The sequence below is a fragment of the Nycticebus coucang genome, chromosome 8 (genome assembly GCF_027406575.1).
Source record: "Nycticebus coucang isolate mNycCou1 chromosome 8, mNycCou1.pri, whole genome shotgun sequence".
NCBI classification, from domain to species: domain Eukaryota; kingdom Metazoa; phylum Chordata; class Mammalia; order Primates; family Lorisidae; genus Nycticebus; species Nycticebus coucang.
Genome location: NC_069787.1, coordinates 60,105,693 through 60,131,454, shown reverse-complemented (window position 1 = coordinate 60,131,454; position 25,762 = coordinate 60,105,693). Strand labels below are relative to the sequence as shown.

Genomic DNA, 25,762 nt, shown 5'->3' with positions numbered 1-25,762 from the left:
GGGCTGACACTGGGCTTGAGTTTATCAGTGTAACTTTATTTCCCAGTGAATTGATCAGGTATTTCCCATAGCTTCTGTGTATTTTTGTCCAACTCTTTCTTCTGTGTCCACAGCAGAGATTTACCAGTTGTTTACATGCCACCTCCTCCCAACTGGGAGTGATGCACAATGTGTGTGTCCAATGTGACCTGTGTACATATTGGTCAGTTTCACAGAGAATTACTTACACTTACAGCGAGTAGCTTAAATGGGTGCTCCTCTGTTTAAGGAATTAGGTGACATAAGGAGGCCAGCATATCACCTCAGCTCAGTACAACATATGGAACCCAGAGCAGGGATCTCATTTTCATCTGATCAGTGGGGGTTATAAGAAGGCCTCCACAGGTCCAGTCCAGGGCAGGCCAACCAGTTCTCTGCAAGAGAAAACTGTTTATATAAGTCCATAAATCATAACCTTGGCCCTGGCCAGTTTGATACGTTTCCTTTTCTATTGAAGGAGGAAAAGAGAAGAGAATAGCTCAATTTGCTGTGAATTTGTGCCCTGCTGACCTGGGTCAGCACCACCAGTGAAGGATAGTACACACACGGGGGCAGAGTGGTGGGAGCCTAGAAAACAGGAGAAACACACGGCTTTGGGGACAACGCCCCAACAGTTGTGCCTGCTTTTCCTGTCACTTGGCTTATTCCTTGGAAAAGATGGGTCAAAAGAAGGAAAGTTGACATTTTAACATGGAAATGGATAGCAAACTCCAGGCTGGGCCCAGTACCAACACTACTCCACAGAATTCGTGACAATAGGCAGTGTATTTGATTTTTCTTCTTTAAAAAATTTGAAAAGAGCACTTGACTGAATGATCTCATAGACACCTTTAGTTCTAAAATTACTTATTCTAAGCCTGAATAAACTATTTTTTTAAAACAAGATAGTATCACTCTATTACCCTGGGTAGAGCTCTGTGGTGTTATAGCTCACAGTAACCTCAAACTCCTGGGCTCAAGCAATCCACCTGCCTCAGCTCCCGAAGTGCTATTACACATGTGAGCCACTGCGCTTGGTTGTATAAACTATTAATACCACAAACAAGAGTCATTCAAGTCACATATTAGATAATGTGTGCCACTACTAGAAATGTAGCATTTTTTTTTCAATTTCATTATATTTAAAAAATAGCTTTGTGTGATTTCTGGATTTTCACTTTAAATCAAACACTGCTATTTACTTGAAGGATTACTAACAATAAGTTACTCAATATTTTATTTCTCATCCTATAAGTTTTACTTTTAATTTTGTTATTTTATATTCATTTTCTTCCCTCCCTATGTGGAAGTTCACTTTTGAGCTAAGAGCCTAAACTATTGGCCGGCAGTTTGCTAGTGTGTGCAAGGAACTCACTATTATCCAACTAACTTACCCGTTTAGTTATAGCTATTTTTACAGTTAGAAATTATAGCCAGGGAAGAGCCAATGGAGCTGAGTACCTCAATTAGACACACCACTAGAATGCAAATAATAAAGAATTTAGCAAAGGAATTATTTCTCAAGAGGATCTTCAGGAGCCTGGGAAGAAATAAATGAAATATATCAGCCTGAGCATCTCCCTAACTGCAGGGAGATAACTAATAAGAGACCTCACTGAGGATTATGTATACTTACCTGGCTCACATACTTGATAATTAAATAGAAAAAAAAGAAGTTGTTGAAGATTTAGAGAGCTTTTACTCCTCCAAAATTTGGAAGCAATTTTGGTTTGAGAGGAGCAGTAATTAGGCTGCAGTGTTTAGTATCTTTTGATAGTGCTAAGTTTTACTGACTCGGAAAATATTGATAAAAAGTTCAGATTAAAAACTCAGCTTTTAATTACCTTTCAAAAGTGAAGGAGAAAGAAAGACTTTCTCAGACAAATGAAACTTGAGGAAATTTGTTGCCAGGATGGCTGCAAGAAAGCTACACCTACTTCTGTTCCCCTAACTGCCTTTGACCGACTCTGCCAGATTTCGAGGCACATTTCTCTACAGTGCTGATTCAGAAGAATCAAGAGGGCAGCTGTGGGCACTCCGGTTCAGTTCACAATCAGTGAGCTGATGCTACTTAAAGCTGTCAAAACCGTACTGAAAGCAAAATAAAGTCAAGCTAGACAAGCAACTTATTTTTGACAAAGCTGTTCAACAATTGTTTACTCTTAAAGATAGGTATTTTGAACTAGAAATTCTAAAAATCAAAGTTTCATTAAAAGCAGGTACTGCTATTAGAGAAATATCATAAAACATCTTTTTAATGTGAACACTACTTCATACAACGAAAAACTATTTACAATGTGGTGCTTCCAGAGTGGTGGCTTTTCTGTCAGGCGTCTACCCTGGTGGTGACACCGCAGGGGTCTCCAGCCAGGGAGCTTCAGTCTGATTGCATGTCTTCCTGGTCCTCGATGGCTCTCCAAGGTCCCCGTGGAGTCAAGGAGCCAGTCTGCTTACATTCTTCTTAGTATTTATGGCTCAGCAAGTACATTACCAAAATCATCTATCACTCTGGCAACCCCACACAAATAAAATGCGTAGATAGGTTTTTTCCTCCAATAAATACTAATTCGATAATCCAATCCATTTCCATCTTAAGAAATTGTTTTCACTTAGGAAAATAGCTGTTTCTCAATGGAACTAGAGTGAATAATCTGTTCTTCATACTGGAACTGAATTAGGATGTCTTTGTATACAAATATAGCATATTCTGGCCAGGAGTACAATTTCTTATTAAAGAGTTTATTTGCCTTCACACGCAGGATTGCTACATACATTCACAGTTTTAAGTCTGTAATTAGCTATTCCAGTTGTGCTTTAAAAATCCCAAACATTATTCTCATTAGTGAGTGCAAAGCAAATGTCCCATTGACTAGAGTTGGTCCTAGAGTTATAAATTCCACAACAATTTGTGGTAAATTCCCTCATTCTCCAGTTTCATCGTTTGCTTTTTCGGGTATGACTTCTAGGCTCCGGCGTGGCTTCTGAACCTCGGCATTCTCAGTGCCTGGCTTATTCAGTCCACATGAAACAGCAGCAAAATGGATTTGTTTCAGGTTTTCCAAAGTCTCATTCTTAGCATATTTTAAAAGGTCTGCTTGTCCCTGCAACAAAACATGCAATTAAACAGCGTTAGATGTGACATAATTTGCTACGTACTTTAACAACACAGACCTTCCACCGAAGTAGAAATATTTTGACTTGGCAAGAGGGCATATTTATTTCTTACTGGCACTACATCTCAACAAGGCCGATTTTAATTAAAAAAAAAAAAAAAGAAAAAGAAAAAGTCTATTTTCCTGTTTTAGACATCATAGTCCCAGAGTAGTTGTCTTTTTGACTCTTTCCCTTTATAAACCTGAATAGAGTTCTGTGTGCTCAGATTATTCCTGTCCATTCGGGTTTAAATTACACCTTTAATTGATTGTTTGGCCAATCATGGTTTTTTCCTTTTAAGGTTTGCTTTTGTAAAAACAACTTTATTTTTAAATAAGTTCAAACAAGGATACAAATACAGTATAGAGCAGTCCTGTGCAACCCCTTGCTGAATTTCCCCCAGAGGTTACATCTCACATAGCTATAGTACAATATCAAAATGCTCACAGTGGTACAAAGTGTGCCTATGCGTCTGGGTTACTTCATTACATGCGAGGACTCACATGACCCCACTGTAATAAGGCACAGAACTACTCCATCACCACAGAGATCTCCCTTGTACTACGGCTTTATAATCACCCTGTCTCTCCCCCCACAACCCCTATCCCTGACCCTGGCAATCGCCAGTCTGCTCTTCATTGCTGGAGACCAGCCTTAGAGCCCACAGAGCCTTTGGTAAGTGCTGGCAGCCATAGGCACATGCAGATCCTCACAGAGCAGGGCCCCTCTGGATAAACTTTCTTAGCCAAATTTAAATTTCTTTTATGAGGTCTGACTTGGACACACACACAGGTCAGAAAATGGTGGGTAGACCGAGCGTCTGGAATGTGGGCTGATGGTGGGGCAGGGCAGTTTGTCAACCTGGTTGTTCTTCACATGCTGGGCCAGAGAATTCTTTGGAGGGGGAGTGTCTTGTGCATCTTAGGACATCAAGAACCCCTAGCCTTTACTCACTAGACCAGCAGTTCTCAACCTGTGGGTTGCGACCCACAGAAACTGTATTAAAGGGCCGCGGCATTAGGAAAGTTGAGAACCACTGCACTAGACACAGTGTCACCCCTCAACTGTGACAAACAAGAATGTCTGCATACAATGAAAAATGTCTCTTCGGGGCTGACATACCCCTGCTTGAGGACCACCAGGCTAGCTAATCAATGATTCCAAGATTATTGAGCTGAAGAGATGATGTGGAACTCTGGGGTAAATTCCAACACTCCTACTCTGTTTTTGGTCCATTTTTCCCTTTTACATTTAATTTGCCTTACACTACAGTTCTTAGTCTTTACTGTACTATCTTTCCTTTTTTCTTACTCTCCTTGCTATTACTTTTTTTCTTCTTCTTAGGCTCTCAATTTATCCTATTATTTTATTTGTGGTTTCTCTATAGTTTGGCTTTTTCTTTGTCATACTTACATCTCCTTTCTCTCTTTTTTCTTAAATTGTCTCCCAGTGTGTGTCCCCTTTAAAGTATTACTGCCCAACAAGAAGGCGGGGCCAGCTGCAGCTGGGTAAGGACTTACCATGGCAGGTAATTGGTCTATAATCAAATTTCAGCCACTGGTGAGAACAAATTGCAAGGCAATTTGAAACCACCATGAGGCCTGAATCCACAGAATGGTTGGCTGCTTACCACGGACCATGCCTGGTTTTCTTGCGTTAGAAACCTCTAATTAGTAACTATATATAGATGTTCCATTGCTTGGCTTAACTGAAGGAGTTTCACTTTTATTCATTCTTACTAGTCACTAAACTCATATGCTGAAAATGCACCAGTTACAAGGTCTCGTGTATATATTATATTGTATCAGGAGTATAATTTCATGTTAAAGCATTTATTTGCCTTCATCAGCAGAATTGCTAATACACAGGTATTCCATTTGTGTTTTAAAATTCCACATACTATTCTCTTTTAATTAGTAAACTTTATTTTTTAGAGTAGGTTTAGATTCACAGAAAAAAAAAAAGAACGGAACATAGAGTTCCCTGTATGTCCCCTGGTCCTCTACCCCTCACACAACCTTCTGTGGTACTGACAAGCTGCGTCCCAGGGGCACACTTGTGAACAATCCATTAACCCACCCCAACACATCATTATCACCTAAAATCCGCTGTTTAAATCAGGGTCCATTCTTGGTGGTGCATATTCTACGGGTTTGGATAAATGTCTGATGACACGTATCCACTATTATATCATACAGAGTACTTTTGCTGCCCTACAAATCCTCTGTGCTCCGCCTCGCCATCCCTCCCCACTCCCAGTTCTAGCAACCACGGATCTTTTTACTGTCTCCAAAGTTTTGGCTTTTCTACAATGCCATATGGTTGGAATCGTAAAATTTTCAGTGTTTCTGATTGGCTTCTTTCACTCAGTAATATGCATTTAAGTTTCCTCCATGACATTTTATGGCTTGTAGCTCATTTCTTTGTATTGCTGAATAATATTCATTGTCTGGATGTACCACAATTTATCCACTGAAGGACATCTTGGTGCTTCCAAATTTTGGCAATTATGAATAACACTGCTATAAACATCAGTATTCAGGCTTATGTGTGGATGTAAGTTTTCAACTCTTTTGGGTAAATGCCAAGGGGTATGATTGTTGCGTTATGTGGTAAGGGCATATTTGGTTCTGTAAGAAATGACCAAACTACATGCCCGTCTGCATTCCCACCAGCAATAAATGAGCTCCTGTTACTCCACATCCTCGTCAGCATTTGGTGTCAGTATTTTAGGGTTTGGACCACTCACACAGATGTAACTGGTATCTCACTGTAGTTTTAATGTGCATTTCCCAGATAACATGAAGTGGAGCACCTTTTCACATGCATACTCGCTATGTGTATGTCTTCTTTGGTGAGGTGTCTGTTCAGGCTTTTGCCCATTTTTTAATCAGGTTATTTCCTTACTGTTGAGTAGTAAAAGTTTCTTGAATTTTTGGCACAATCGTACTTTATATAATCTGTCTTTTGCAAATATTTTCTCCCAGTCTGTGGCTTTTCTTCTCATTCTCTTGATGTTGTGTGTCACAGAGCAGAAATTTATTATTTTAATTAAGTCCAGCTCATCCATTCTCTCTTTCCTGGATTATACTTTTGGTGGTATATCAAAAAAGTCATTGCTGTACCAAAGGTCACCTAGATTTTCTCCTATGTTATCTTGTAGGGGCTCTATAGTTTTCTATTTTACCTTTAGGTCTATGATCCATTTTGAATTAATTCTTGTGAAGTGTGCCTAGATTCAGTTTTTTAAAATTGCATATGGATGTCCGGTTTTTCTAGCATCATGTGTTAAAAAGACTATTTCTAGGCTCTCTGTTCTGTTCCATTGATCTATTTGTCTGTTCTTTTGCCAACACCACACTGTTTTGATTGTAGCTTTGCAGTGAGTCCTGAAGTCAGGTACCATGGGTCCTCCAACTTTGTTCTCCTCCTTCAATACTGAGTTGGCTATTCTGGGTCTTTCCCTTCCCATATAAACTTTAGAATCAGTTTGTCAATATCAAAATAACTTGCTGATATTGACTGGGATTGCACTGAATCTGTAGGTCACACTTGGAAGAACTGACATCTTGACAATACTCTGAATTTTCCTATCCATGGACATGGACTATATTTCCATTTATTTAATTCTTTGATACTTTTTATAAGAGTTATAGTTTTTCTCATGTGTTATATGTATTTTATTAGATTTATACCTAAGTATTTCATTTTGGAGGGTGATGAGGTAAGTGGTCATGTGTTTTTAATTTTAAATTCTACTTGTTCTTTGCTGGTATATCAGAAATCAACTGATTTTTGAAATCTTAAATCCTGCAACCTTGCTATAATTGCTTATTATATTGTTCTGGGAGATTTTTGTCAATTCTGTTGTATTTTCTACATAGACAATCATCTCATCAGTGAACAAAGAAAGTTTTATTTGTTCATTTTCAATATACCTTTTGTTTCCTTTCCTTATCTTATTGCGTTAGCTAGGATTTCTAGTATGATGTTGAAAGTATTGGTAACAGGGAAATCCTTGCTTTGTCCCTAATCTTAGCAGGAAAACTTCAAGTTTCTCATCTTTAAAGATGCTGTTAAGTGTAGGTTATTTTGTAGATGTTCTTTAGAAACTTAAGAAAGTTCTTCTCTGTTCCTAACTTACTGAGAGTTTTTATCAAGAATGGTTTTTGGATTTTGTCAAATGCTTTTTCTGCATTTACTGACCATGCAGTTTTTCTTCTTTAACCTGTTGATACAATGGGTTACATTGATTGACTTTTGAAAAGTTAAACCAGTCTTGTGGGGGGAGACAAGATGGCAGACTGAACCCAGCTTTCAACAGAGGCTCCTGTCCAGAAGGAGAGTTAAGGGACAGGAATTTAGTAAGTATCCTGGTCGACTTGAGCCTCACCAAGAGAGAAGGTTGAAGAACGCACATCAACACCGCTGAGGCAAGTTGTGATCACAAGGACGCAAACAAAAGGTACAAAATCCACCACCAAGCGGACGGGAGTCCCCCTCCCCCACGGGACCGGCTCAAGAGCCCCACAATTGAACAAGCGGGCAGAAATAAAAGGCCTTCCCACTACACTCCACGGGAGAGACCTTCTAAAAACTGGACCTACCTCCCCTACTGGGGTGCCGTGGCGTTCTCCTGCCGGGCATAAAACTGAATAAAACTTTAAAAATCCTTTGCCGGCAACCCTGAATCCCCAACACTCCCCTCCTGCCCACTGAGGTCTGGAGGCCAGTCCCCCAGGAGTTCGCATCCTTGAGTGATTTCTCAAGGGGAATGGACAGTCCCTGAGTTGCGACTGGTCAGCATTGACTCTGAGGCACGCGAGTGAGGAGAGGGCACTGGGCTGAGGGGGAGTCACGCCTCGGCGGCACTTCCCTGTGGTGCGGTGCAGCAGCCCTCCCCGTGCATCAATACAGCCAGACATAAAACTGAATGAAACTCTAGCTTCCCCCCCACTCTCACTCGGGGTCTGGGGACCTGTCCCCCAGGAGTTCGGATCCTTGGGTGATTTCTCGAGGGGAGCGCACAGTGCCCGAGCCGCGACTGGTCAGCGCTGACTCTGAGACACGCGGGCGAGGAGAAAGCACTCTACTGAGGGGGAGTCATGCCTCGGTGGCACTTCCCTGCGGATTAGGTGCAGCAGCCCTCCCCGGGCAACATTACGGGGCCGGGCACAAAACTGAATAAAACTCTAGCTTCCCCGCTGAGAGCTGAGAGCCCCTACTCTCACTCGGGGTCTGGAGGCCTATCCCCCAGGAGTTCGGATCCTTGGGTGATTTCTCGAGGGACGTGCACAGTGCCCGAGCTGCGTCAGGTCAGCACTGACTCTGAGACACGTGAGCAAGGAGAGGGCACTCTGCTGAGGGGAAATCAAGCCTTGGCGGCACTTCCCTATGGTGCGGTGCAACAGCCCTCCCTGGGCGGGCGTAAAACTGAATGAAACTCTAGCTTCCCCCGCACTCCCAATCAAGGTCCCGGGGCCTATCCCACAAGAGTTTGGATTCTTGGGGGATCTCTTGAGGGATGTGGACCCAGCATAAACTGCGGCCACTCAGTGCTGACTCTGGGGCGCGAGACAGAGGAGAAAAGGGTCGGCTGAGTGCCCACACCAGAGCAGCAGTTCCCTGGAGGTAGATCAACAGCCGTTTTTTCTTTAACGGAAGAACGCTCACTTCTGGATATTCTGAGGCCACACCCCCTGTCTCCCTGGGCAACCAGAGGAGGCCACCGGTAAGTGGGGGATTTCCTGACACTGCTCACAAACCTGGGAAGCTTCCAGGGCTGGGCCGACCCAGAGAGGTGATCGGCAAACCTCCAGCAGCAAAGACGTTTGAACTCAGAACAGCCTGTCTTCTGTAGGCGATTTTGGCAGGAACAGAGACAGAACCCCACAAAGTTGTCTGTTCTGTTCTGTTCTGTTAGCAGCATACATCAGGGACGGGGCTAAGCCTGAGTGAACACCTCCTTCCCATCACCTGCATCAAACACTCAAAGATGTCAGGCCCCATCTCCTCCTGCTAGATAGCGGCAGTCTGCGGGGGCCTGGCAGACTTCCTTGCGATTCAGGCAGGTGCAAACACTGGAGTGTCTGTTCACTGCAGGCAACTGGGTTAGCCATCTGCAGAGATACCAGTGACTGGGTCCGACGGAGGGGCAAAGTGGGGAAGGAGACGTCAACCTTCCCAGACTGCTCTGTTTGCTGGGTGGCTCCTCCTGACTCCACGCTGCACTGGGTGAGCCGTGTCAGAGGAGTCACCAGGCTCCTGTGATCCAGTTCCCAGAGACCTCTTGAACTCTCCCACCCGAGACAGGTGCCGATTGAGACAGTTGATTTGGACCTTTTGAACTGGGCTAACAGACTGAGGACTTTTCAGGCGGTGCCCTGGGTGTGTGGTTGTAGGAAGGTTTGATTCTCCTTTTCCAACTGGGGCCAGAGGTGGGCGGGCGGGGTAACTTAATTGCTGATTTTTCCACACAGCTGAGACTTCAAGCCAGAGTAGAAGTTGCAATAGGATCGAACAGAAACCAGCTGAAAACAAGACAGAACCACTTTGCTCCACCACACCAGACAGGGCCCCAGTTTCTCAGGCCACAACACTGTACGGCCCCTCGATAAAGCCCCAGGGGAAAAACCAAAGGGAGTAAAATAACCATGGGCCGGAATCAGCGGAAAAACTCTGGTAACATGAATAACCAGAATAGATCAACCCCCCCAAGAAAAGATACGGCAGATGTGATTGAAGATCCCATTCATAAACAACTGGCTGAGATGTCAGAAATCAAATTCAGAATTTGGATTGCAGATAAGATTAATAAAATGGAATTAGGAATTCGAGGAGAAATTCAAAAGTTGTCTCAAGAATTTAACGAATTTAAAGACAAAACCACCAAAGACTTAGATGCACTGAAGCAAGAATTTACAGCCCTCAAAGATATGAAAAATACAGTAGAATCCCTCAGCAACAGAATGGAGCAAGCAGAAGAAAGGATTTCTGACATTGAAGATAAAGTCTTCGAACGCTCCCAATCTCTCAAAGAGGAAGAGAAATGGAGAGCAAAAACGGATCACTCACTCAGAGAGCTCTCAGATAATTCGAAAAAAAGCAATATAAGAATTATAGGGATTTCTGAGAACGATGAAGTGGCCTCCGAGGGCACAGAGGCCCTTCTGCATGAAATTATGAAAGAAAATTTTCCAGACATGCCTAGAGAATCTGAAATTCAGATAGCAGACAGCTTCAGAACCCCAGCACGATTCAACCCCAATAAGTCATCCCCCAAACATATCATAATTAGCTTCACAAAAGTTAACATGAAAGAGAAGATTCTCAAAGCAGTCTGGCGAAAGAAAACTATTACGTACAAAGGTAAAAATATTAGAATAACTGCAGATCTCTCTGCTGAAACTTTTCAAGCCAGAAGAGGGTGGTCATCAACTTTTAATCTCCTAAAGCAAAATAACTTTCAACCCAGGATCTTGTATCCAGCTAAACTGAGTTTCATCTATGATGGAGAAATTAAATACTTCAATGACATTCATATGTTGAAAAAATTTACCATAAGTAAACCAGCTCTTCAGGATATTCTCAGACCTATCCTCCACAATGACCAACCCAATCCTATACCACAAAAGTAAACTCACTCAGAAACTTCGGATCAAACTCCAACTTCCACACTGGCGAAAGGATTAAAAATGTCCACTGGACCTTTGAAAAACTTGATACCCAAAATTCCACCAGACTTATCAATACTCTCCATCAATGTGAATGGCTTAAACTGTCCTCTAAAGAGGCATAGGTTAGCTGACTGGATACAAAAACTCAAGCCAGATATTTGTTGCATACAAGAGTCACATCTCAACTTAAAAGACAAATACAGACTCAGGGTGAAAGGATGGTCATCCATATTTCAGGCAAATGGTAATCAGAAAAAAGCAGGTGTTGCAATTTTATTTGCAGATACAGTAGGCTTTAAACCATCAAAAGTAAGGAAGGACAAGAATGGTCACTTCATATTTGTTAAGGGTAATACTCAATATGATGAGATCTCAATTATTAATATCTATGCACCCAACCAGAATGCACCTCAATTTATAAGAGAAACTCTAACAGACATGAGTAACTTGATTTCCTCCAGATCCATAATCGTCGGAGATTTCAACACTCCCTTGGCTGTGTTGGATCGATCCTCCAGCAAGAAGCTGAGCAAAGAAATGTTAGATTTAAACCTAACCATCCAATATTTAGATTTAGCAGACATCTACAGAACATTTCATCCCAACAAAACTGAATACACATACTTCTCACCAGCCCACGGAACTTACTCCAAAATTGACCACATTTTAGGTCACAAGTCTAACCTCAGTAAATTTAAAGGAATAGAAATTATTCCATGCATCTTCTCGGACCATCATGGAATAAAACTTGAATTGAGTAACAACAGGAATCTGCATACTCATACAAAAACATGGAAGTTAAATAACCTTATGCTGAATGATAGCTGGGTCAGAGATGAGATTAAGAAAGAAATCGCCAATTTTTTGGAACAAAACGACAATGAAGACACAAACTATCAGAACCTCTGGGACACCGCAAAGGCAGTTCTAAGAGGGAAATTTATAGCACTGCAAGCCTTCCTCAAGAGAACGGAAAGAGAGGAAGTTAACAACTTAATGGGACATCTCAAGCAACTGGAAATGGAAGAACATTCCAACCCCAAACCCAGTAGAAGAAAAGAAATAACCAAAATTAGAGCAGAATTAAATGAAATTGAAAACAAAAGAATAATACAGCAGATCAATAAATCAAAAAGTTGGTTTTTTGAAAAGGTCAATGAAATAGATAAACCTCTGGCCAACCTAATCAGGAAAAAAAGAGTAAAATCTCTAATCTCATCAATCAGAAACAACAAAGACGAAATAACAACAGACTCATCAGAAATCAAAAAAATCCTTAATGAATATTACAAGAAACTTTATTCTCAGAAATATGAAAATCTGATGAAAATCTGAAGGAAATTGACCGATACTTGGAAGCACGCCACCTTCCAAGACTTAACTAGAATCAAGTGGAAATGTTGAACAGACCCATATCAAGTTCAGAAATAGCATCAACTATACAAAACCTCCCTAAAAAGAAAAGCCCGGGACCAGATGGTTTCACGTCAGAATTCTACCAAACCTTTAAAGAGGAATTAGTACCTATATTACTCAACCTGTTCCAAAATGTAGAAAAAGAAGGAAGACTACCCAACACTTTCTATGAAGCAAACATCACCCTGATCCCCAAACCAGGAAAAGACCCAACAAGAAAAGAAAATTATAGACCAATATCACTAATGAATATAGATGCAAAAATATTCAACAAGATCCTAACAAACAGAATCCAGCAACACATCAAACAAATTATACATCATGACCAAGTTGGTTTTATCCCAGGGTGTCAAGGCTGGTTCAATATACGTAAATCTATAAATGTAATTCAGCACATAAACAAATTAAAAAACAAAGACCATATGATTCTCTCAATTGATGCAGAAAAAGCTTTTGATAATATCCAGCATCCCTTCATGATCAGAACACTCAAGAAAATTGGTCTAGAAGGGACTTTCCTTAAACTGACAGAGGCCATCTACAGCAAACCCACAGCCAATATCATATTGAATGGAGTTAAATTGGAATCATTTCCACTCAGATCAGGAACCAGACAAGGCTGCCCATTGTCTCCATTGCTTTTCAACATTGTAATGAAGTTTTAGCCACCGCAATTAGGGAAGAAAAGGCGATCAAGGGTATCCATATAGGGTCCGAAGAGATCAAACTTTCGCTCTTCGCAGATGATATGATTGTGTATCTGGAAAACACTAGGGACTCTACTACAAAACTCCTAGAAGTGATCAAGGAATACAGCAGCGTCTCAGGTTACAAAATCAACATCCATAAATCGGTAGCCTTTATATACACCAACAACAGTCAAGTTGAAAAAGCAGTTAAGGACTCTATCCCATTCACAGTAGTGCCAAAGAAGATGAAATATTTGGGAATTTACCTAACAAAAGATGTGAAAGATCTCTATAAAGAGAACTATGAAACTCTAAGAAAAGAAATAGCTGAAAATGTTAACAAATGGAAAAACATACCATGCTCATGGCTAGGAAGAATCAACATTATCAAAATGTCCATACTACCCAAAGCAATATATAATTTCAACGCACTCCCTATTAAAGCTCCACTGTCATATTTTAAAGATCTTGAAAAAACATTACTTCGTTTTATATGGAATCAGAAAAAACCTCGAATAGCCAAGACATTACTCAGAAATAAAAACAAAACAGGAGGAATCACACTACCAGACCTCAGACTTTACTACAAATCGATAGTGATCAAAACAGCATGGTATTGGCACAAAAACAGAGAAGTAGATATCTGGAACAGAATAGAGAACCAAGAGATGAATCAAGCTACTTACCGCTATTTGATTTTTGACAAGCCAATTAAAAACATTCAGTGGGGAAAAGATTCCCTATTTAACAAATGGTGCTGGGTGAACTGGCTGGCAACCTGCAGAAGACTGAAATTGGACCCACGCCTTTCACCATTAACTAAAATAGACTCTCATTGGATTAAAGATTTAAACTTGAAACATGAAACTATAAAAATACTAGAGGAGAATGCAGGGAAAACCCTTGAAGAAATTGGTCTGGGTGAGTATTTCATGAGGAGAACCCCCCGGGCAATTGAAGCAGCTTCAAAAATACACTACTGGGACTTGATCAAACTAAAAAGCTTCTGCACAGCTAAGAACACAGTAAGCAAAGGAAGCAGACAGCCCTCAGAAGGGGAGAAGATATTTGCAGGGTATATCTCTGACAAAGGTTTAATAACCAGAATCCACAGAGAACTCAAATGCATCAGCAAGAAAAAAACAAGGGATCCCATCGCAGGCTGGGCAAGGGATTTGAACAGAAACTTCTCTGAAGAAGACAGGTGCACGGCCTTCAGACATATGAAAAAATGCTCATCATCTTTAATCATCAGAGAAATGCAAATCAAAACTACTTTGAGATATCATCTAACTCCAATAAGACTAGCCTATATCACAAAATCTCAAGACCAGAGATGTTGGCGTGGATGCGGAGAAAAGGGAACACTTCTGCACTGCTGGTGGGAATGCAAATTAATACGTTCCTTTTGGAAAGATATATGGAGAACACTCAGAGATCTAAAAATAGATCTGCCATTCAATCCTGTAATCCCTCTGCTGGGCATATACCCAGAAGACCAAAAATCACAACATAACAAAGATATTTGTACCAGAATGTTTATTGCAGCCCAATTCATAATAGCTAAGTCATGGAAAAAGCCCAAGTGCCCATCGATCCACGAATGGATTAATAAATTGTGGTATATGTATACCATGGAATACTATGCAGCCTTAAAGAAAGATGGAGACTTTACCTCTTTCATGTTTACATGGATGGAGCTGGAACATATTCTTCTTAGTAAAGTATCTCAAGAATGGAAGAAAAAGTACCCAATGTACTCAGCCCTACTATGAAACTAATTTTGGGCTCTCACATGAAAGCTATAACCCAGTTACAACTTAACAATAGGGGGAAGTGGGAAGGGGGGGGTGGGTAGAGGGAGGGGGATCGGTGGGATCACACCTGTGGTGCATCTTACAGGGGTATTTGCGAAACTTGGTAGATGTAGAATGTAAAGGTTTTGGCACAGTAACTGAGATAACGCCGGAAAGGCTATGTTAACCACTGTGATAAAAATGTGTCAAATGGTCTATGAAGCGAGTGTATGATGCCCCATGATCATATCAATGTATACAGTTATGATTTAATAAAAAAAAAAAAACAAAAAAAAACCAGTCTTGCATACCCAGTATAAAATCTACATGGTGAGGGTTGCATAATTCTTTTTATTAATTGTTGGATTATAACTGCTAATGTTCTGTTGAGAACTTTTGCATCTATATTCACGAGAGATATTAGTCTATAGCCTTCTTTTCTTGTAATGTCTTTGTTTGGTTTTTATAGTACACTAATGCTGGCCTCACAGAATTAGTTAGGAAGTATTCTTTTCACTTCTTATCTTCTGGAAGACACTGCAGAGAACTGGTACAATTTCTTCCTTAAATGTTTAGTAGACCTGCCAGTGAACCCATCTGGGCTAGTGTTTTCTATTTTGGAAGGATATTGATTATTGATTTGATTTCTTTAACAGATACAGAACTCTTCAGATTATCTATTTCTTCTCCTGTGAGTTTTGGCATATTGTGCCTTTCACTGAATTGGTCCATTTCATCTAGGTAATCAAATTTGTGGGCAAAGAATTGTTTGTAATATCCCTTTATTATCCTTTTAGCATCCACGGGACCTGTGGCGATGTGCTTTCTTTTACTTTTAACATTAGTAATTTGTGTCATCTCTCCTTTTTTTCTGAGTTAGGCTGGCAAGAGGCTTATTGATTTTATTAAGGTTTTCAAAGAATTAGCTTTTGGTTTTATTGATTTTCTTTCTTTGTTTTCAATTTCATTTCTGCTCAAATATTATATTTATTATAAAATTAGCATGTCTTTATTTAAAATGCCTACCCACATATCCTTTGGCTGTCTCATGTCTTAAATGGAGTTCCTGATATTCTGTTACTCCTCCTATAACCAGCTCCTTCTCAGGTAAAGCAATTCCATTCTTGCAGTGACTTGGACCAAAGATCTTGGTTTCATCACTGTCTCTTCTCATTTTCTCCCATCCTTCATCCTTTGCGTCAGCAACGCCTATTGTTTAATCTTAAAAATACAGATATGAGGGTTCTTGCCACTTCTTATAGTTTAAGCCACCATCATCTTTCTCTGGGTTTATGATAATACCCTTCTGAGGTCTTCCTTCTCCTTTTTCAATATGACAGCTAGAAAGTTCCAATTAAAACATAGAACATGACTTCTCCTCTGTTCAAAACTCTCTCCAAAGAACTCAAAGTGACAGTCAAAGTCCTTGCCCATGACCCTACTTGACCTGTCTCACAGCTGTCCTCGTCCCCTTAATCTCCCCTCCTTGTTCACTTAGTCTCTGTTACTCTGGGCTTCTAAATGTTCCTCATACCCAGCAGATCCTCTCCAGGCTGGACTCAAGATCTGTGCACTCAACATACCCTATGCAGGGAAGGCTCTTGTCCCAGAAACACACTCGGCTCACTTCCTTACCTCTTTTAGGTCTTGACTCTGAAGCTCTTTTCACAGCAGCACTCTTCCTGACAATCCCACCTTGTCTAATTAGAACTCTCATTCCTGCCAACAATTCTCCTTAGCCCTTCCCTGCATTTTCCTTCCCTTCCCCCTTTCTTTCCTTCCTCCCTTCCATTTTTTGAGACAGAGTCTCACTCTGTCACCCTGGGTAGAGTGCCATGGTATCATCATAGCTCACAGCAACCTTAAACTCTTGGGCTCAAGCAATCATCCTGCCTGAGCCTCCTGAGTACCTGGGACTACAGGTGCTGGCCACAATGCCCAGCTAATTTTTCTATTTTTAGTAGAGAAGGGGTCTCACTTTTGCTCAGGCTGGTCTTGAACTCCTGAGCTCAAGCAATCCACCTGCCTTGGCCTTCCAAAGTACTAGGATAGGAGATATAAGCCAATGCACCTGGTCCCTGCCTGCTTTTTCTACAACACTTACTACCATCTGACATACTCTATTGCTTTATTGTCTGTCTCTCCCATTAAATGTGAACTCCATTAAGGCAGGAATATCTTGTCTCCTGATCACCGACTGCTGAATCCTCAAAGCTTAGAAGAAAGTCAGGTACAGAATAATGGCTCAATAAGTGATGAATGAATTTAATCAAAGTAAAATGTGAAAGTTTCCCCTTTAATCTTCACAGCTTCTCCCCCTAAACAGTGGGTTTCTCTTTTATACCCCACACATATATATAAACATACATTTATATGTAATACAAATAATTATTTTATTTTTTATGTAAATAGGATCAAATAATCTCTTTGGTTTCCTTTTTTCTTAGCAAAAGTCTTTCTATGTTAGCATATATAGATCTACCATATGATGACAGGGTATTTAGAAACAAAAATCCCCAGATGGTATAGGACAATTAATGTGGTAATAAGGGAGTTCTTTATCTGGTTAAATTTTGTTTCCCAGGCTCAGAAAAATCATTATGGCATCTTGAACAGACCAGGCCTTTGGCTATTATCCAAAGGACCCCCAAAGGTGGTAAATTTGGGCTTGGGGAGTGCTGAGCTTTGTCCACATCATTTTTATTTTGTTGAATGTGTCTAAAACTTCAATGCCTGACATGTTTTGGAGTTAAGAGTTGTAGTGTGAGTATAGAACAATTCTGAAAGAGGTGGGGGTTTGCTGACAGTGCTCCTATTTCTTTGCTTCAAAAGACTTCAAAAGACCAAGGCTATTTAAAACACTGCCACCAAGTGACAGTGTCTGGTTTTGAAGACTCCATCTACAATATTGGCTTTGTAATGTTTTTGGTTGAAAAACTCAAATGTCATTCAGTTTCACACATTCTGTTTTGAATTTCATAACTTGTTCTATTTGGTTTCCATCTCGAAAGAGTTATAATAATCTTAGGTCAAAACAGTTAAGGTTCTTACCTAGGCCCAGAAAGTAATCTTTAAAAAATGGAACTAAGAGCAGTGGTTGGATTCCAGTGGCTCTTGCGGAGAGTGTGGCATGACCATTTTTCTGTCTGTCCTGGGGCTTACCTGGGATTGGATCAGAGGTCAGAGCAAGTAGGACAGGAATGATGGCAGACACCAAATGCTAGAGCCAGCGTCCTGGCTGTATTCAACACTTGGCAAATCACCACACTTTTTGTATAACCATAAAAGATGTCTTGTTTTTTAGTATATTGAAAATATTTCAAGACCCATCTGTTAGTGCTACATAATTTTTGAAACCAAAATTAGCAATTAGAATTCATTGCTTTTATTTAGACTTAGAGGTAAAACAATAGGGATTCTATATTCCAGTTAAGCTTTCCAAAGCCCTTTGTCAAACTATCTGCTAGGAAAAAACAGAGCTGCCTTGATTGTGAGGTGAGTGATCCAGTGTAGCCACAAAGGCTTCCTGTGACCTCTGCCACTGACCCATGCAGTTGCCACATGCTTGAGAGTTGGAGAGAGGAAAGATTGGCACCGTTCCTTCCCAGGGGATCAGCAGACTCTTTTCTTCCAAATCATATGCAGTGGTAGGGAGGAAACAGAGGAAGATAGTTTGGGAGTTTGAAAAAATACTCAAATGCTTTTGTCTTATTTAATGCAAACATAAATGTAAGTTTCCAGTGTCTGGTTTGACCTCAGCATGTCTGGAGGCCCACACTGACTTTTGGGCTACGCTGTGCCCAACAGCCCCAATCTGAGAAGGTCCACCTGAATGGGGATGGCTGTTCTTTACTGGCTTGCTTATCCACTTGAGAACACAGGGAGAAGCACAGCAGATTATGGGTGCCTTCACTGATGCCACCTGCTCCACAGACAGATGTCATCAACTCTGGGATAAAGGAAAGGAGGTGGCACGAAGACAGTCACCCAAGTTAGCCTGGTACCAATCTATGTGATGGGTCCTTGCTTGGCAACTGGGTTTGCATGTTGTCTTATTTCCCCAAATAAACCATTCTGCCTTATCTTTCCTGTCACCTTGGGAGTCTCCAAGAGGTCTTAGGTACCCTTAGTGTCTCTCTGGGATGACGGCATGTAGGCTTCCTGTGCCACTCTGCAATCAAAACCAGAGAACGGAACATGCAAAACCTTAACACAAATCTTGTGACCAGGAATAATAGCCAGGCTGACAAGAAGTGACTATATCTCATTGTTTATCTACCTGGCCTATCAATAGTTTGTGGTTACAAATGTAGCGCCTTGTAGTAAATATTTGTGGTTAGTCACTGTTTGGGGCGATGAAGAATCATATAGAAACCAAGTACATTTTAAGCCAGTGTTTTACAAGCATTTAGAATCACAGGCCGAGTGCACAAACCTCCTTCAAGAGTGCTTTGGATAAAACTATGAAGACGGTAACAAGATCAATGGTTGCTGATTGGGTGGGGGTGGGGGGCACAGGGGGATGAATAGGCAGAAAACAGAGGATTTTTAGGGCAGTGATAATACTTTGCATGATACTATAATGCTGGGAACAATTAAAACATCAAGTTGTTTACCTTAAATATACATAATAAAAAAATAAATTAAAAAATGTGGGTACATGTCATCATACATTTGTCCAAACTCATAGGGTATTCAACACCAAGACCGAAGCCTAATGTAAACTGTGGACTTTGGGTGACATGGTGTGTCTGTGGAGGTTCACTAACTGTAACACATACACCAATCTCGGGGGATGCTGATATTGGAGGAGGTTGTGCCTGTGTGGGGCAGGGAGTATATGGGAAATCTCTGCGCCTTCCTCTCAATTTTGCTGTGAATCTAAATGCTTTGGAAAAATAAAAATCTCAAAAAAAGTGATATGGAAACTATTTAATATTATTACAACCACAGCTCAAACTGGTTCAGGAAGGCTGTGAATGTAATTACAGTTCTAAGTTTGAAACCACAGAGCCTACAATGTGGCAAAAGAAATGAAGGAATGTATACAAGCAAAGCCTTCTGGGAACATTTATTGAGTGACTACTGTGTACTAGGAACTATAACAAGTCCTTTATAAATATCTCATGAAACTCTCTTAATTCTATAAGGGAGATGGTGTTACTACACTACTTTATAGAAAGGACACTGAGTTGAGTGACATTAAGGACCTTGCCCAAGGCAGAGTCTAAACAGCAAGTTACACTGAAACACATACAGCTTTCTCTATGTGTGTTCATTTTATTTTTATTTTTGATAAACTAAACCATGGGACTCAAACTATAGAGAGTTGAACCCATATATTGTATGCAATATTTTAAAGAAGTAGAATGTCCACTACATTTTTAACAGACCCAGCATTTCAAGGGTGGTGTAGACAATTTACTCTTCCTGTGATTAAACACAGAAGCAGAAATACAGATTTCTAGGATGTATTTGCTTAACAAGAAACAAGCAAACAAAGAGTGAACAGGCTGTGGGAGTCTGGGCTGCAGACTCCACATCACAGCTGATTATGCTCTGACAGCTCCCCTGGCAAGAAGTCTTTTGTGGCTGGTTGAGCCTGTAGCACATTCATCAGGATTGAGGAAGGCCCCCCAGTCTGGTCAGACGACTTTTACTGAAGTCTCAATAAACCTTTGAAAAGACTCCCTGATTATCAGAGTCATCTAATGCTAGAGCAGCAGGACACATGCTTTTCTACAGAAGTTAGATTTATTTTAAATGCACACCATTTCTTTTGGACTTGTGGCCTCCCCTTATGTTCACTCGTGGGTGTAGAATGTAAGCTGCGGTTGACCCAGGAAGACTGCCCTTCCCCTGCTGTGACTGACACCCCCTGGGCTCAGAGGTGCTGATGCAGGTGGATGAGGGGTTCTGCGCAGGAGCGGAAAGAAGAGCACAGTCAACATGGCTCCTGGCTAGGCTGTTTCCTGAACCCAAAGAGAGGCTTCAGTTGTTTGAGGCAGTGTCTTGGTTATACAAGGGTGGGATGGGGACCTGGGGGCCAGACCTAAAGACTGTTCTTGCACCTTCATTTTCTTGCTGTACTTTTTGCTCATATTTAGGCTGTCTACACATTTAACAGTTATTCTCTAATTTACTATGTACCAATGGTTGTGCTCAAAAGTTCGTATAAAAGTTAGTCATAAAATTTAAATATAAGATTCAATTTATTAAATCTGGATCTAAGCATAAAATTTTGAAACAGTTTTATGCTTCCTTCAACAAAGATTGCAGGCAGGGGATTCTTGGCAGCACCATGGAGGACAGGGAGTCTGGGTCGGGCCCACAGCTGGGGAGGATGCTGCCATTTATAAAAGAAGTGATCATGCACCAACTAATGATGCCTCTGGGGCCCATGTAGGAGCATGGTTTCCATGCTACACAGCTTTCTAAATTCAGACTTTGAATGCCTTTCCCTTTGTTATAGACCGGCCATGCAATGGGAGAGGCCCCACCCAGCACAGAATTGGCTGTGTGGTAGCACAGATAGGGATGTACTCAGGAGCAGCTATCAGAGCTGGAAGTGATGGAAGGACCTCAGAGACCAGAGATGAAAGTGAGCCGGGACCTCAGCACAGAGGGAGGAGGTCAGGAGAGGGTTCTAGGGCCAAAGGGCGGGTGGTGGTGGTGGTGGTGGTCCAAAAGCGGAGAGAGGAAGTGGAGAGGGAGGGGATGCTGAGAGGCAGGCAGAGCCAGGATGGTGAGCCCTGATACCACTTGGAAGAAGGGCACACATAAGCACTTCCTTTGCACTGTTAATCTTTTAAGCACACTTTTTGCATAATCAAATGTTAGCAGAGTAATCACAAATTCCACATTAGTGGGATCCAAATGTTCGAGGTTTCACTGTGTTTCAAATGGATCAGAAAGAACAGCCTGCCTAATGACTGCATTTGATTTCTGAGTCATTTTGAGGAGTTTTCACATACTAGAGAAATGGCTTTTAGTCATTTATAGCTTTTCAGCAAACCAGGCAACATAATATATCACCTATAATAAATAAAATAACTAAGAGATATGAGCATGGATAAGGAAGTCATACATCAACCATTTTGGTAATGTCTGGAAAGGAAACAAATGCCAGTCTTCAAATCTTCAAGATAAACACCGTGCCTCAGGTAAAAATGAAGAAAATCATGAGTAATGTCTTATCAGGTGTAAAAACCATATGGTTTATTGATTAATTTTTGGCAGAAGGCTTATGTTCCTAAGGAGAATGCATCTCTAATTACTTGCAGGGTTTAGTCGCTAGTCTTGTTTCTGAGGGTAGAAGGGCACAGAATGGGGAGAAGTAGCTTGGCAGCCATTCATCTAAAAAACATCTTGGTACTTGTAATAAGCTTAATTCAAGTTCAAGATATGATACAGATGCTATAAAACCCCAGTCATTCTGGCCACCACAGAGGAGATGCCAGCCATGTGAGGAGGACTTCCATGGATTTTCCATGAATGAGCTAAATCAACCCCACACAGAGCAGAACAACCACCCGGCTGAGCCCAGAGGACCCACAGAAACATAAGGAATAAGAAATATTTGTTTTATGTTACATGTACTAGTTTTGGCATAGTTTGTTATATAGCAATAGATAATTGACATAGCCATTAAAGGTGGCCATATTTTGTGCTATCTGAAAATACCTTCTTGGATAGTGGATTGAAGCAGAGGAAGAACCAGATCCAAGGACTTACAACTTTAGGACTGCTGTCTAGGCTGAGCTAGGAAAACAGACAGATCGAACAACTTGAAATAAAAGCTTAGGATGTATAGCAGGGCCAGACCAAGTCAAGACCAAGTCATAAAGCAGGAAAAACTCTGAGTGAGCAGAAGGAGCTGGTCGGCAGAGGGAGAACAGAGAAGAGACACAAAGATAACCAGAAGGGCCACTGGCCCACAGAGAAAAGTAGCTACATCTGGGGCCACCATGGTTTCTGACAACTTTCTAATCTCAAGAGGCTGGACTGTAGTTTCTGGTCTCAGAGTTCCCTGAAATCCCTGTTGCCTGCATGATCCCTTGTGTGAGTCAACATCTCTCACCCCTCCTCTGTGAGCTGGCCTAAGTGAATTTCTACTCTTGGTAATGAGAACAGACAAAAGGAAAACAGGACTCTTCCACTATGAGATTGTACCACAGCAATGGCAATGAATGGACGCAGTGAAAATTATCACCAGTATGGTGAGTGTTTTAACAAATAAAATATAAAGATAGAAGAACCTCTTGATTAAGCTGAAAATGCATTATAAATTTTTCTCTCCACATTTCTAATGCAAAATATTACCAAGCAGAAAACCACAAATAGCAACCAGACTAAGAAAAAAGTATAACATAATTCAGTAAACTTCTAAAACTCACAGAAGCCATTTGGCAAGTCCTAAAAATCCTGAGAATTCTATCTGACACACAACCAAGCTGAAGAGATGAAAACTGAGACTGCCCTTCTCTTTTTACTTCTGTTTGCTAGTCAGAGGGTGGGGGAAGAAAGAAACGGCACAGGAAAAGCTGGAAATGGGGCTGACACACAGCTGGAAAACCAGACCCAAAAGAGAAAATAATGACTTTCAGACAGTGCAACACTGATACCTGGGGGAAGGGATACAAACAAAAGTGTCCAGTTCACTGCTTGCAGTTGCCAGGTGCAGTGCAGGAAAGGGAAACCCAAACAGAGCCCAGCAGTCCCCAGAGAAGACAGAGTCCAGAGTTCAGGGAGGCTCAGCAGCTAGAATTTGACAGGGAGCGCAGTGAAGAGGAGGGAGCTTTAAAACAACTATTGTGAACATATGCCATATATTCAAGGAGGCAGAGGATGTGAAGAACATTAAGGAGAGAAACATAGGAAATTTGAAATTAAAAAGACATTAGACAGGATTAATGGCAGATTAGATATTGTATCAGGCAGCATATATGTATAATTGGCATTACAGAAGAGGGGAGAAAATCTAAGACAGAAAAAATATTTCAGAAAATATGACTAAAAAATTTTCAAATCTGATGAAAACTATAAATCCACACACCTAAAAATCTTAAAAAATCCCAAGCAGAAGAACATAAAGCAAACCATATCATAGCATATTATAAATATATTTTAAACACACATATACACAAAAAGATGCTTAACTTCCATATACTAACTAGAATGACGAAATGGAGAATTCCAAGTGTTAGCAAGGATGTGGAGCAACTGGAACTCTCACAACATTGCTGGAGGAAATGCAAAATGGAACAGCAATGTTTTGTAAAGCAGTTTGGTAGTTTCTTAAAAAGTCTCATATACTTACAGAATGACTTAGCAATTCCACTCATAGATATTTCCTCAAGAAGAAAAAAAATTTGTATCCATACAAAGACCTGCACGTACAGCTTTATTCAAATTAGCTAAAAATTGGAAACAACTCAATAATCTATCAACTGGTACATGTATAAACAAAGCATGTAGCTCCATAAAATACTATTCAGCCATCAAAAGGAATGGATGTCTGAAACATATATTACCTTGTGTGAATCTCAAATGCACTATGCTAAATGAAAGAAGGCAGGCAGAAAAGAGTGTATACTGCGTAATTCCATTCATATGACATTCTGGAACAAGTGAAAGTATAGAGATAGAAATCAGTGGTTGCCAACATAGAGGATCTTACTACAAAGGGGCACAAAGCCATTTTGAGATGGGGGAAATTGCTGTCATTGTGGTGGGGGCTGCATGACTATAGGCAGACCTCATTTTATTGTACTTCACAGCTATTGTGTTTTTTACAAGTTGAAGGTTTGTGGTAACCCTGCATCGAGCAAGTTCTGTCAGCACCATTTTCCAACAGCGGGTGCTCACTTCATGTTTTCTGTGTCACATTTTGATTATTCCTACAGAATTTTAAGTTTTTTCATTATTTTTATATTTGTGATCAGTAATCGTTGAAGTTACTATTGTACTTGTTTTGGAATGCCACAAAATGCACCTATAGAAGGCAGATAACTTGATAAATTCTATGTGTTCTGACTGCTCCACAGACTCTGTTCCATGTCTCTCTCTCTCTCTCCTCTGGCCTCCCTATTTCCTGAGACCAAACACTATCAAAATTAGGTCATGTAATAAACCTCCAATAGCCTGTAAGTGTTCAAGTGAAAGGAAGAGTTACACGTTTCTCACTTTAATTCAAAAATTAAAAATGACGAAGCTTAGTGAGGAAGGCATGTCAAAAGCTAAGGCAGACCAAAAACTAGGCCTAATAGCCAAATTGTGAAGACAAACGAAAAGTTCTTAGAGGAAATTAAAAGTGCTATTCCAGTGAACACACAAATCATAAAAGAGTGAAAGTTTAGAGAAAGTTTGAGTGGTCTGGATAAAAATCAAACCAGCCATAACATTTCCTTAAGCCAAAGCCCAATCCAGAGCAAGGCTCTAACTCTCTTCGATGTTATGATGGCTGAGAGAAGTGAGAAGCTGCAGATGAAAAGTCTGAAGGTACCAGAAGTTGGCTTATGAGGTTTAAAAGAGAAAAAGACCAGAAAGAGACCAATCCTGTAATATAAACACACAAGTGAGGCTGCAAATACTGATACAGAAGCTGCAGCAAGTTATCCAGAAGCTCCTGCTGAGAGAGTTATGGGGGGTGGTTAACCCTGTGATTTTCATGTAGATGAAACCACCTTCTATGGAAGAAGATGCCAGGTGGGACTTTCATAGCTAGAGAGGAGAAGTCAATTTTTTAAGTGTTGCCTCAGAATCCTCTGAGGAATTTCTGAATAGGAGATTCCTAGCTCCACTCTGGAAGATTCTGTTGCAGGAGATCTGGGGTGGGGCTCGGGAGAGGGCAACTTTAAGCACCCCCAGTAACTTGGCAAGTCCTCCTGTATTCCCCCTTCTTCTCTTTCCATGTCCAGGGATCTGAAACCCTCTCTAAGACTCTGTGCTACCAGGAGGCTCCTGCTGTCTCTGTCCATTGCACACCATATGTTAGCTCTCTAAGTTCACAGTG

At 40.9% G+C, this 25,762-nt stretch overlaps 1 protein-coding gene across 1 annotated transcript in view; it reads right to left on the bottom strand.

Moving 5' to 3' along the window:
* Window positions 1-2,244: 2,244 nt before the first annotated feature.
* The window catches only part of PLCL2 (phospholipase C like 2), a 204,567-nt gene continuing 181,049 nt past the window's right edge, over window positions 2,245-25,762 (bottom strand). The window contains exon 7 of the mRNA XM_053600157.1: window positions 2,245-3,119. Within this exon, the coding sequence (XP_053456132.1) occupies window positions 2,940-3,119 (180 nt within the window). The 3' untranslated portion in view covers window positions 2,245-2,939. The remainder of the gene's footprint in view (window positions 3,120-25,762) is intronic.